Source organism: Pholcus phalangioides, unplaced genomic scaffold (assembly GCF_987345545.1).
Source record: "Pholcus phalangioides strain wild (caught in Gottingen) unplaced genomic scaffold, Ppha-v1.0 ptg000011l_1, whole genome shotgun sequence".
In the NCBI taxonomy this organism is placed as follows: domain Eukaryota; kingdom Metazoa; phylum Arthropoda; class Arachnida; order Araneae; family Pholcidae; genus Pholcus; species Pholcus phalangioides.
Genome location: NW_028301604.1, coordinates 23,727,942 through 23,740,018, shown reverse-complemented (window position 1 = coordinate 23,740,018; position 12,077 = coordinate 23,727,942). Strand labels below are relative to the sequence as shown.

The following is a 12,077-nucleotide window of genomic DNA, read 5'->3' as shown; positions in this document are numbered from 1 at the left end:
AAATGATCAGTTTGTTGACTTCAATTTCTATACGGTGAAAATCTGATATTTCATTGGATGACAAGGCTTTTTGGTTCATAATGTGACCACTCACTCGCAGGCGAACGAAGCAACGTGCGTGTTGGCTTAAACACAACATAATATTTCACATAACAGTCCGTACTATATTTCATATACAGGGCGCATAGGTAACGGGGCATATGGCATTTTACTGGCGAATCATTGGTCCTAAAGGCATACTTCCAGTTGGAAAAAGTACCCGAATAATGTGTAGTACTCAGACATTTGATTCATGTTGCCAGGGGTTACAGAGTTATTAAAATAAAAATGTTAACTTTTTATGCGGACACCCTGTGCCCCAAAACCCAATTGGAAAGCTGTTTCCTGGTCTCTGACAAAAAAATTCAACGTGTCTAAGTTCAAATTTTCACTGAGATATTCCAAGAAAGTTGGAAAAAAACAGCATTAAATGAGGGGAAACCATTTTACCAGCATTGAATGCAGTTTTTTCCCTAATTTCTTCAAGTTTTTGAATTCGCATATCTCGGTGAATATTGCACTTAGAAACGTGAAATCATTTTAGTTGCAACAACTGCTTAATTGGATTCTTTCTCACACGGGGACAGTGTACAGTTTTTTTTTTAATTTTAGAGCTATACAACCCCTTACAACATGAATGACATATCTGAGTTGGATACTTTTTCTAGTTGGGTATGTCTCTTACATTAATGGCTCACCAGTAAAGTGCCATAAGCCCTGTTACCCATGCAGCCTCCAAATACACGTAAAAAATTAGCTTGAGACGAAAGACAGTCATTTCTCATTGTAACAAATACCATTACAATGGAAAAAATATCGTTTTAACGAAAACTTTTCTAATCCCTCGGATAGGTTTACATAGGAACAATAAAAAAATCTGGAATTCCTTAGTAACGAAATTTCGTTATTACGAAGTGATTTCTCGGGTCTCTTGGAGTTCTGATCTAATGAGGTTTGACCAAAGCGTATTAATAAAGGGTCTTTAATACGCTTTGGGTTTGACTATATTTCTCCAAAAAAAACTGACATTTTTGCAGTAAAGTAATTGAACTTCTGCAATTTGATCTGAAAACAGTCCTTTTTATAATGATTATGTCCTTTTTACTTTTATAAATTTAGGAAGGAAACAAAAGGAAGAAAGGGTGGGGAGAAAAAGAAAAATGGCCAAGACGGGCTCGGTTGTGCGTAAATGTCTCGAAATTCCACTTGTGCGCAAGGGGATTCGTGCCTCACTCAGTTTTATGACAAAATTTCCCATTTATGAGACGTATGACTACGGCACGAGATTAATCTCTATATATATATAGCTCTTTCAATATTAAAATATTTTATTTATACGAAGCACAATTTCAATTATTTGACATTTTCATTTTGATTCGAACTCCAAATCTTTGGCATTTAGACATCATTTCCAACTATCAAATCCAAGCAGTTTTTGCAGATTGTGAAAACGCGTCGCTGAATTGGTTTTGCATGCGTATTATAAACACTAAAAACCATAAATTTTAGGTTGACAGATGCAAAAAGACGCATTGAGAGGGTTATGGACATTTCAAAGTGAAGACTTGTTTTAGAATTTATTGCACTTTTTTTAGAAATCAGCAGATGCAGTGAGTCTCTAATAAATGGATTTAAATTGGTTTAAATATAGTCATATGCCGTTTTAGAATTTTTTTTCTCATGCCCACAACATTGTTCTTGCAGGATAGGAAAATTGCATTGAAATTATTTAGGATGCTGCAGGCCAGTAGTAGGGCAGTTAAAAGGAAGCATTATAGTATCGATTAAAAAAACTTCAAAGATGTGGTGTCAATCTTGGAGGAAGTCCCAATACAGGGGCGGCTCGAGCTTACCTGCCGCCCGGGTGCAAAGCCTCATGTGCCGCCCCTACTGGCGACCCTGCCAGGAGGCTGGTAGGGATTCGGCGAAGGGCACCTGGAGATAAACCTGATTTTTTTTCAGAAGAAAGCCGCACATAATTGTTTACCATGCAAAATGTGCGTGACCATACGTCCCGCTTTCAAAGTAGAAAATTTTTTGTTCTAGAATTATTTTACCATTCTTAATAAATGCCAGATAACTTAATCCTTGAAAGAGCACTTATTTTTGTGAGCCATCATCACTTATCCTGTGAAGATGATATTTAAAGGGGTAATTCTTATTAAGAAAATTTTTTCAAAGGTGTTTCTGGTATTCCAGGGGCCGGACAAGTGAAAAACCAAAATTTTCCTTTGCCGTCATTTGACTATTGTGGATCAAATTCTGAGTGAAGGTATGGGCCCCTAGACTAGAATTTTTCGCAGGCCCCCTCCCAGTCAGATTTCTCACGGCCGCATTTTGTTTGAAATTAAATTTTTTTAGTCACTCTGACTAAAAAAATTTAATGTCACAAATTTCTTCATAGCCCCCGTATCAGTAGCCGTGGCTCCCCTTTTGCAAGATTTTCATCCGTGACCCCCCTGGAATATCCTAGGGGCCCCCGGTTGAGAACCACTGCACTAGGATACCACAGAACACAGTTTCAGAACCTGAGCTAAAGTATGGCAGACTCAACTTTATAAAATTTTATTAAAAAGGCAGACTAAAGTTTTTATTACAATGGGCTATAATAAAGGCTAGGTGCTTTATTTTGTTTTCGGCATGCTTTTTTCCCCCCCTCCCCCTATGGGTCGTCTTGAGTTCGGGAGGAGGGGACAACAAGGGGAAAAAATTCAGAGGGCAACGAGATGGAACAAAAATTTTAGGAAAATCTCTGGCTTTTGACAATTCATAAAATGTGATATTAGAATTTTATATACCTGTTTACATTCCTGAAGGCCTTTTCTTGATTTTGCTGCTAAGCATGTTTTTTCTTTTCTGTCATAATTGTCTTCTATCGATGACAAGTTCTTAGATGCTACCTTAAGTTTGAAAAAAACATCCAACAGAAAATTAACTTATGAGAGAAGTATCAATAACAAATGAGTAATAATGTTGTAATAAGGATGAGTGTAAAATAGATTTTTGTGCTAAAATACCGAGTATATAAAATAGTGATTTTTGATTTCCATTCTGAACCAAGGAAGAAAATTAAAAGCCTTAGTAAAAAACATAACATACAGCATGCATGAATTTACAACTCCTAGGAAGAAGTATTTAATAATGGGACAAATACAAATACAATGCCGCAACAGACAAAATGTCCAACAAGGTGGCTGAGAAAAAGATGCCCATAACAAATATAGGTGTCATATATTTCAAAAAGAAACCAAGGAAGGAAGGAACCAAAGGAAATCAAGGAAACCAAGAGAATGAAATATGAAACGTTTATTACAAACCAAAAAAATGAACTGAAAGAAATTCATACAGATAAATATTTAAAATAGAATAAGATTGTTAGACGTATGAAAACAAGTTAAAAATTAGAAAAGATATAGCTTCAGTTGAATTCAAAATAATGTTGAAAAACCAGTATTGTTAAGGAAAAAAATATATTACGAGTCCGCTTGGAAAAGAGTAGGATGCAAAAAAAATTTTGTGGGTAATAACATGCATCAAGGGAATGTTCTACGTCTAGCAGATTGTTAATAAACTATATTTAAGTGATTTTTGCTTCAAATATGGCTTAAAACCGAGAAATTAAAAATGATATCAAGAGGAAGTTAAAAGATAGAAAAACACAAATAGTAGTTCGATAAACATTTGTAACAAATGATAAACTTATGCAGCAAAAATCCTATATACAGATACACTTTTTTATATAATGATAATCTATACATTAATATTACTATTTGGTCCCTACACACTTTTCATAGTGTTAATATATTCGATCTATAGTGATAATTCCTTTATAACAATACATTTTTCTTCTCCCTTGGATATCTTAATATATTTTACTGTATATCCAAGGACTGAATGAACACCAGGACTCTGCCACCAGACTTATCTCATTGCCGAGATCTCTTCCAGCCCAGCTTCATGGTAGAGTCTTGAATAAATTGTGGATACCTAACAATGTGAGTCTGCATACAATGCTGTCTGATTTTTCAGTGCTGCCATCTATATTTCAAATTTCAAGTGAAGTGTAATGATTGAAACGTTTTTACCAATGCGAGTCCATGACTCTGTCTACTCGACCACCACAATAGCAGCTGTATCCACAACAGCAGCTGCATGCAGGGGGCTCAATCAATCAGAATGTAGATGCATTATGGATTATGCTTTTGAACATTTGTGCAGGTATCTCGTTATGGGAAGAGGTTAAAAAAATAGCCTGAAAAAAAGACGACCTCTACAATAATTCAAAACCTCCTAGAGTAGTTTTGCAAAACTAGAACAAAGGTTTTGGCTTCCAAGAAAAAACAATTGGAGCAGTATCAATTGTACCAATGCATTTTTGTGGCAAGGTATTTGCAGGTAAAAAGATTTACAGATGAGATTAAAAATAACTGAATGAAAAATAATGACAATCGATTAAAAATTTCATTACACATGTACTTTCTGAAATTTTTTATTTGTTGTAAACAATCAATTACATACACAGTGATTAAGAAAAAAAATGGGCAAAACTTTAAGAGATGGTAGTACACACAAAAACAATATCCATCAAAGAATGCATGGTCTAAAATGAAATGTGGATGTGCTACAGGGCACAACATAGCAAAACTGAAGATACGAGGAGAAAACACAAGAATAATGTACATGTCAAAAAAACAATTTTAATGAATAATTTACAATAACTGCTTAAAAGAGCAACCGCCAACGGTGATGCAAGAAGAATAGCTGCAAAGGAGGGATTGGCGAATGCTCTGGAATATTCCAGGCATATCGCGAACTTCCCCAGCAGCAGCCAAAAGTCTTGCGATTAGGTCCTCTTCACAGTAAAGAGGAGTCTCATACACCAGACTCTTCAGCTGTTCCCACAAAAAGAAATCAAGACACGACAGATCAGGCAATTGTGGTGGCCAAGCTACAGGACTACCTCGCCCGATCCATCGGCTTGTAAAAGTGACGTCCAGACAGTACCTCTCGCCCAGAAAGGGCTGGAGCTCCATCGTTCTGGAACTACATACCCTGCCGAAGGGCAGTTGGAACATCCTTCAGCAGGTCTAGCAGCACCTTTTGCAGATATGTCTGGTATTTGCCCTCATCAAGGCGTTCTGGCAGAAGATGCAGTCACTGATGATTCCTGCTCAGGGCCGCAACTAAGAGGGAGCAGGCAGGTCTCGCACCCCGGGCGATGGACCAAAGGGGGGCACAAATTTCATTCTCAAACCTTACCTTCAACATTACAAGGGGGCACCAAAATGCACACTTGCCCTGGGTGACCAAGCATCTAGTTGCGGCCCTGTTTCTGCCCAAACATTCATAGAGAAGCATCGCTGATGCACATGTGGATATGCGGCACAAGGATTTACGGACACCCAGACATGTTTATTAAGGGTATTAAATGCACCATCTTGTGCAAAAGTGCATTCTTAGGAGAAAAGAACAATGCCGCAAAATCTGGGCATGCTGCACTCTGCTGTAGGAGCCAGCGGGCGAAGTCTATGCGGCGAGCATAATCTTCATTCAATGCTTGGACACATCAAAAATGGTATGGGTGCAACCTCTCACCCTTCAGCACCTGCCATGTCGTGGATAGAGGCACACCAAGGCTACGGTCCATAGCTCGTGTGCTTCCTCAGTAGCACAACGGTATCGTTATGCGTCGGATCGATGTGACGCCAGTTCGTCAAATGAATATCGAGCATCGGAAAGGGGTCGGAAATTTATACGTGTCTGATACCAAACAGTATAGTAAAAATGTATTCACTCAGTAAACACCAAAACACGTGCCGTAACCTTGGAGCTGAGGCTATTTGAGCTCCTATGTCCCACATCCTGGGGTAGGGCCCCTTAGACTAAGATCTTCTTGGGCCCTTCTATAGTGAATTCATAGAATGGAAAAATCAAAAATGATGGTATTTGCCCCGGCCCTGTCAGCCCCCACCCTTGTGTTGCTCTCCCTATAAATTTTGTGCCGAGCCCCCAACCCATATTATTCACGAACATACACAATACCACACACACCATTCCTCCTGTGTACAGGACTAGGGATTTTCAGCCCCCCCCCCTCAATATTTTTTCATGCCATGTCGGCACCTCTGCTTGGTCCCTACCAAAAATTCCGGCCGAGGGACTCAGCCTCAGGATGTGGGGGGGGGGAGGGGACATGCCTACTTGGTGATGGTGGAAAAATATTTATTAGCCATAATATAAACTAAATGATCATGGAAAAGCGTAGCGTGCCTTCTTGGGGCCCCATTAAAAGGTTGCAAAATAAGTATACATATGAAGCTCCGTTTGGCTCGATGTCCCAGCCTATTTACAGGTCTGATTATGTATCTTTTTGCATCCTAAGCCTCACCCATGGGCTATCAGGGAAAGGGTTTTTATGTTGTTCTCTGAAGGAAATTTTTGTACAAGATTATGTATATTTTATATGAATTATATTTTTACGTAAAAATTGAACAATTATCGAATTTTGTCATGACAGAATCCGATCATTGTGCCCCCCCATTTTCCCGAATGCAAGGTGACATGCTTAAAATTGTTTAAAGTATGTACATAATAGATCAAATATGAACATGGACATTTAGTATTTGAAATTTTACATGCTATGAGGTAAACTTGACTGAAACTTCAACACAATGATAATTGGCTATATAAAAGTATCGCTCTTGGCACACTATTCTATACAGTGTTAAAATATTTCATCCAAGGGCGTAGCGAGGGGGGGGGGGGGGACTTGGGGGTCTGGTCCCCCCCCCGAAATGTGAGAAAATGACCGAAAAAAGGGAAAAAGATGGGCAAATCCATTGTTCTGTCACTTTGGTCCCCCCCCAAAATGAAAGTGCCCCCCCCCCCCCGAACGAAATTTCTGGCTACGCCCCTGATTTCATCAATAACAATGTAACTCCTTTTATCCCTCACTGGCCACATTTCTTACTCTCTAGGTCACTCTCATGCTTGCACACTCTCTGTTGCTCTTTTTTTTGCCTCAGAGCTTAGTTCATTGCTCTTTAAGCCAATCCCTTGCTTATACACTCTAACAAACCTGTTCTGTTCTCTATAAATGTCATTTTTTTCATTATTCACATGCTTGCACACTCTCTAGGTTATTCTATTCATCCCTTGCTCACTCATTTAGTTGCTTACTGACATGTTTCCTTATTTTCCGAGTCACTCCCATGCTGGCATAATCTCAAGATAAATAATTTTCAGGGTTGTTGATTTTTTTAAAATCGATTTATTTGATTTAAATCAGATTTAAATCATTTTTTTTTATTTTATTGATTTTTTGAAACAAAATATATAAATATATATATATATTACTAACACACTAGTCATTAATCTGTGCTTTCTTTAAAAAATATAAAATTACAGAAATTTAAACTTACAAAAGAGTTATAGATATACTGACCCAAAAATAATGAACCAATACCATGCAACTAATCGCACAAATAATAACATAAGATCCAATCACAATATATTTATATTCTCAATAAACAATAGTTTAGAATCCATACTACAACAATGGATCATAAAACAACACAATTAAAATAATTCATTCTAAAACATCAATATAACCATTCTAAAACATCAATATAACCATTCTTGTAATCAATTTAAAAATACTTGTGAATACCTACTGTGCATGAATTCTGTGTTCGTCAACTAACTGATTTTATGTGTTTGGATCCAAATATATATATATGTATATTTTCTTTGTTCAGATTAAAAATATCTAATATATATGACATTATAAAATATCAAACAATTAGCACTGTAACAAGGCTGTTGCATAATTCAATTAACTCTCTAATTTAACGTATATTGACCCACTGGAAGGACTATCAGTCACTTGCGGTCACAGAGTGTCTGTATCATTGTAATGTTACTTTTTGTGGAGTTTATTGTTTTGTGTTTTTCAGTTTGATTGTATGTTTTATGTGTTGTGTTCAATCCAATAAAAAAAAAAGACTATTTAAAAAATATTTGCAAACTAAAGATAAAGAATCATACTTATGAAATATTTCGGAACATTTTATTAAGAAAAGGGGTTCTTGAAAAAAACAGTTCCTGAATAGATACAACCTCTGACAATAAAGTTCCATGAATAGTCCTGTAATGTTAACGTAGATGAAATGTTAACGAAAGTTACCTAACTATCCTTCGAAATAGTCACCTCCCATTACTATGCACCGCTGAGATCTCCTATACATGTCCTGGAAACTTTGCAAGAAGTCTTCTTTTTCCATGCCAATATACATTCAGCTATGGAGCAGTTGTTTCTTTGTACAAAATCATTAATTAATTGGTTATTGGTTTCAGAGTTGCAATTATATCCTTGACATTTCTTTTTGAATCTATATTTAAGATTTCACTGGAGATGTTGCTATGAGATCTGTGGTCTTAACAAACTTTGGTAACAAGTGACGAATTTTTAACAAAATATTCAAGAGAATCACAATAAGTATTCCATCATACCTCTGCAGGATGACCAATGCACTTCCACCTTACACACGATACTATGCTTTTGAGAAACGATTGCAGAAGTATCTAAATATACTTGTAACATACTTTGTTACATCAGTTTTAACCAAATCTTCAACTAATAAGTTTAAAATGTGGGCACTGTACCAATATGTAAGTCCCGAAAAGCCAAGCTTTTCATCCAGAGTCTTTCTGGAAAAAACCATATTTGCAGTAACAAAACTTTGTAAAAAATTTGATAGGTTACATTTGAAGTTTTCTTCTGTTGACTTCACTGAACTATAAACCATATTTGCTGAATAATTTTCAGCATGTGATAAGCTGGATGTGTAAATAGTATCAACATAGATGGCTTTACCACACCATTTGATAACACACAGAATTTATTCATTATGTATATACATCCATTGCCATGCAATTTTTGATTTTCTAAGCCAACTTTTAATCCTCTAACCTCATTATTGTAAATCTTGGGTAACCATTTATCAGCTAAATTGGTACGATTATGGTATCTCTGATATTTGATATTATAATATATATATTAATATGTATATATACATATTAATATATAATATAATATTATAAAAATATTTGAAAATATAATATTTAAATTAATTGATATTTTTAAAATAATTTAAAAAAAATTTAAATCACTTTGGAGTTGCATAAATAATTTTACTCAATTACAACTGATAATTTTTCATTTCTGAAGAAAATGTATTTAAATCAGTGATTTAAAAAAAGAATCAGTTGATTTAAACTGCTGATTTTAAATCACTACAACCCTGATCATTTAGTCACTCTCACCTAATTTCTTGCTCTCTTCAGGTCACTCCCATACTCACAACCTCTAAATCACTCTTTTTGTTACTCCTATGCTTGCACACTCTTTTTGCTGCGGAGTGACTTAGTTCCATGATCTCTTGGTAGAAGTGGATTTATGGTTTAGCCACCCTTCTCCCAGTTGACTACCTGACCAGTCATTCCTTAAATTTGCAACCACTTTGGAATTTTCACCCTGAGCTATAGCTCGCTTAGCCTCTTTGTGAATACGCCACTGGGGGGTACCTTTCCAAAGATTCCTGTCTAGGGGCCATCTTCAGGATGTAAAGAGGGGGGACATGCCTACTTGGTGATGTTGAAAATATTCATTAGCCCATTAACTATATATAGATCATGACCTCTGATATACTAAGCTGGACCCATAGTTGCTCAGGGCAGGATTTTTTATGTGGTTCTGTGTGGAATATTTTTAACGTAAGTGAACAGTGATTACATTCTTTGTCAGCTCCCCTTCCCACTCTACATGCAAGGGGCTGCGATTAAAATTGTTCAAAGTATGTACGTTAAATATTAATAAGCAAATGTATAATTTGAAATTTTTATACCACATGTACCTATTTGAAATTTTTCCAGGAGTTAAACACAACACAGTGAAACTGTGATACAATGAATAATTGCCTATATAATGATACTACTCTGCTGTCGTCTCGCACTATTCCACCAATAAATCGTGTGCAATGATAAGTATTTTTCTCTTTCTTTGAATACCATTAAATTGGAATTTTACCTTTTATGATATTTTATTATATAAATAAAAGTTTTAATTCTAAATAAATCGACACAATTAGAGATGTGATTGATAACCTTTCCCTATAATCAGTTATAAACTAGTCAGACATTGTGCCTTGGATTAGACTGATCATAATAATCAATAATCGTGTGATAAGTGATTATTACACTTGATTAAAATCAGAAAAAAAGGAATCAACATGTGTTCTAATCTGTTGGAAACTGATGTTCAACTACCACGGGTGCAAATGTGGTTCAAATGGTAAACTTGTACAATACAACCTTGAAAAATTTAGAGTGAAAAAATTAATTATCAAATAATATTTTTAGTATAGACAATTCCTACAAACTGAAAATTAGTTTATCAAATGAACAAAACATTGCTTTAAATCTTGACCTCTACACAAGATCAAGATTTAAACCAAGATCTGAGTATATTCTTGTATGTGCACACACACATAGTTTGTAATTTTTGTACTACATTTTGTCTTATTTTCATTCTATAAAACTGAATTTGTTCAGCTAAGAATCATCCAGTGAATTTCGGTCACTGTTTAGAAAGTCCAAATCAATTCAGAAATCAGATTTTTTTAACATGAAACTCAAGATGAACACCCGCTGATGCAAAACATTTCCAACATCCAGTGCAAATGTATCGGTAGCTATTATTTTTTGTGGTATTCATGTGATTGGTCTATGAGATTATTTTGATGTTAGAGAATGTGTATTTTTCACACCATAAGCATAAAATTATCAAAGATATTGGTTGGACATCAGCTCAATATTTCAATATATACCTATTTAAAATTATCAAGATTTCATGAAATATTGTTGAGAGGGGGGGCTTGAGCCAGTGAAAAGTTGCACCTGTGATTCATACTCATAAAATATATTTCTCTAATGTAGGCTACTATCAAAATATTCTCAATATTCAATAAATTAAATGTATTTTTAATGTTTTATAGGTTTTGTCTGAAACATGAGATTGCTGAAATTTTTTTGCTGGTATGATGCACCCAATTCCATCTGCAATAAAAAGTATTGTCTTGCAGCTATATTTAAAAAATTTATCAATATTTGAAAATATTTCTTTAAGAACTTGTATATGGAGAAATAATTAAATCATGTCTAATAATTCCATTTGTGGTTGCTTTATCTTTGCTCTCTTCATTTAATCCCTAGAAAACTGGAACCAGTTTTATTTGAACAGGTCATATAAAATGCATTTAAAATTATTGGTGGTGTGTTTCAGATAGCCTGAATTTCTAAAATCCTGTACGTATACGGTGTGAGGTAAGCACACCAGTAATAGGCTTCCTTTTTCAAGTTTTAAAAAATATATTTCAAAAGTTATGAGAAAACTCTGTAGCCTTTTTGCATGACATACCAAGCCATATTCTTTCAGATGCCGTTTGGTGTTCAAGCTGATTTTGAAAAAAAACCAGGTGGGAAAAGGATGTGTATGAAACATGACATTATTGCAATCAGGACTAACAATCTTGCTAGAGTGGTACCCTTCTCTGTGAACAATCTTAAATACATTTTTGCCTTCAAACATGCTATCTTTTAAAAGATATAGAAAAGAAATATATAAAAGATCATATACAGAGATATTAAGACAAAAAAAGAATGAGACTAAATTCCTGCAGAAGCAACTTCTCAAATGCTTAAATATAAAATAAACAATGAAGCTTAGAAAACAGAACAAGCAAGAATTGGAAAAGAAAATAAGAATAAATAAAACAATCCAAAATAAAAATTAAAGTAGTTTCATGTATTTCTGTCCCTTTTAAATGTAAAAAAAAAGCTCTCTCAAAAATACATATAATTATATGCGTGTTTCAAGAAATGAAAGAAAAATAACTGCTCAAGGTTTGAGATTGACAAGGAAATAATAGGTGTTTTGTTTATGTATAAAATTGTGTGTTTTACATAATATGTCCAGATAT

General features: G+C 35.0%; 1 protein-coding gene across 4 annotated transcripts in view; it reads right to left on the bottom strand.

The window, feature by feature from the left end:
- The window catches only part of LOC149080246 (DNA (cytosine-5)-methyltransferase 3A-like), a 187,917-nt gene that overhangs the window by 120,891 nt on the left and 54,949 nt on the right, over positions 1-12,077 (bottom strand). For all 4 annotated transcript variants that reach the window (XM_089239331.1, XM_089239332.1, XM_089239334.1 and 1 more), the window contains one exon: positions 2,838-2,939. In XM_089239331.1, coding sequence (XP_089095457.1) covers positions 2,838-2,939 — 102 coding nt within the window. The remainder of the gene's footprint in view (positions 1-2,837; positions 2,940-12,077) is intronic.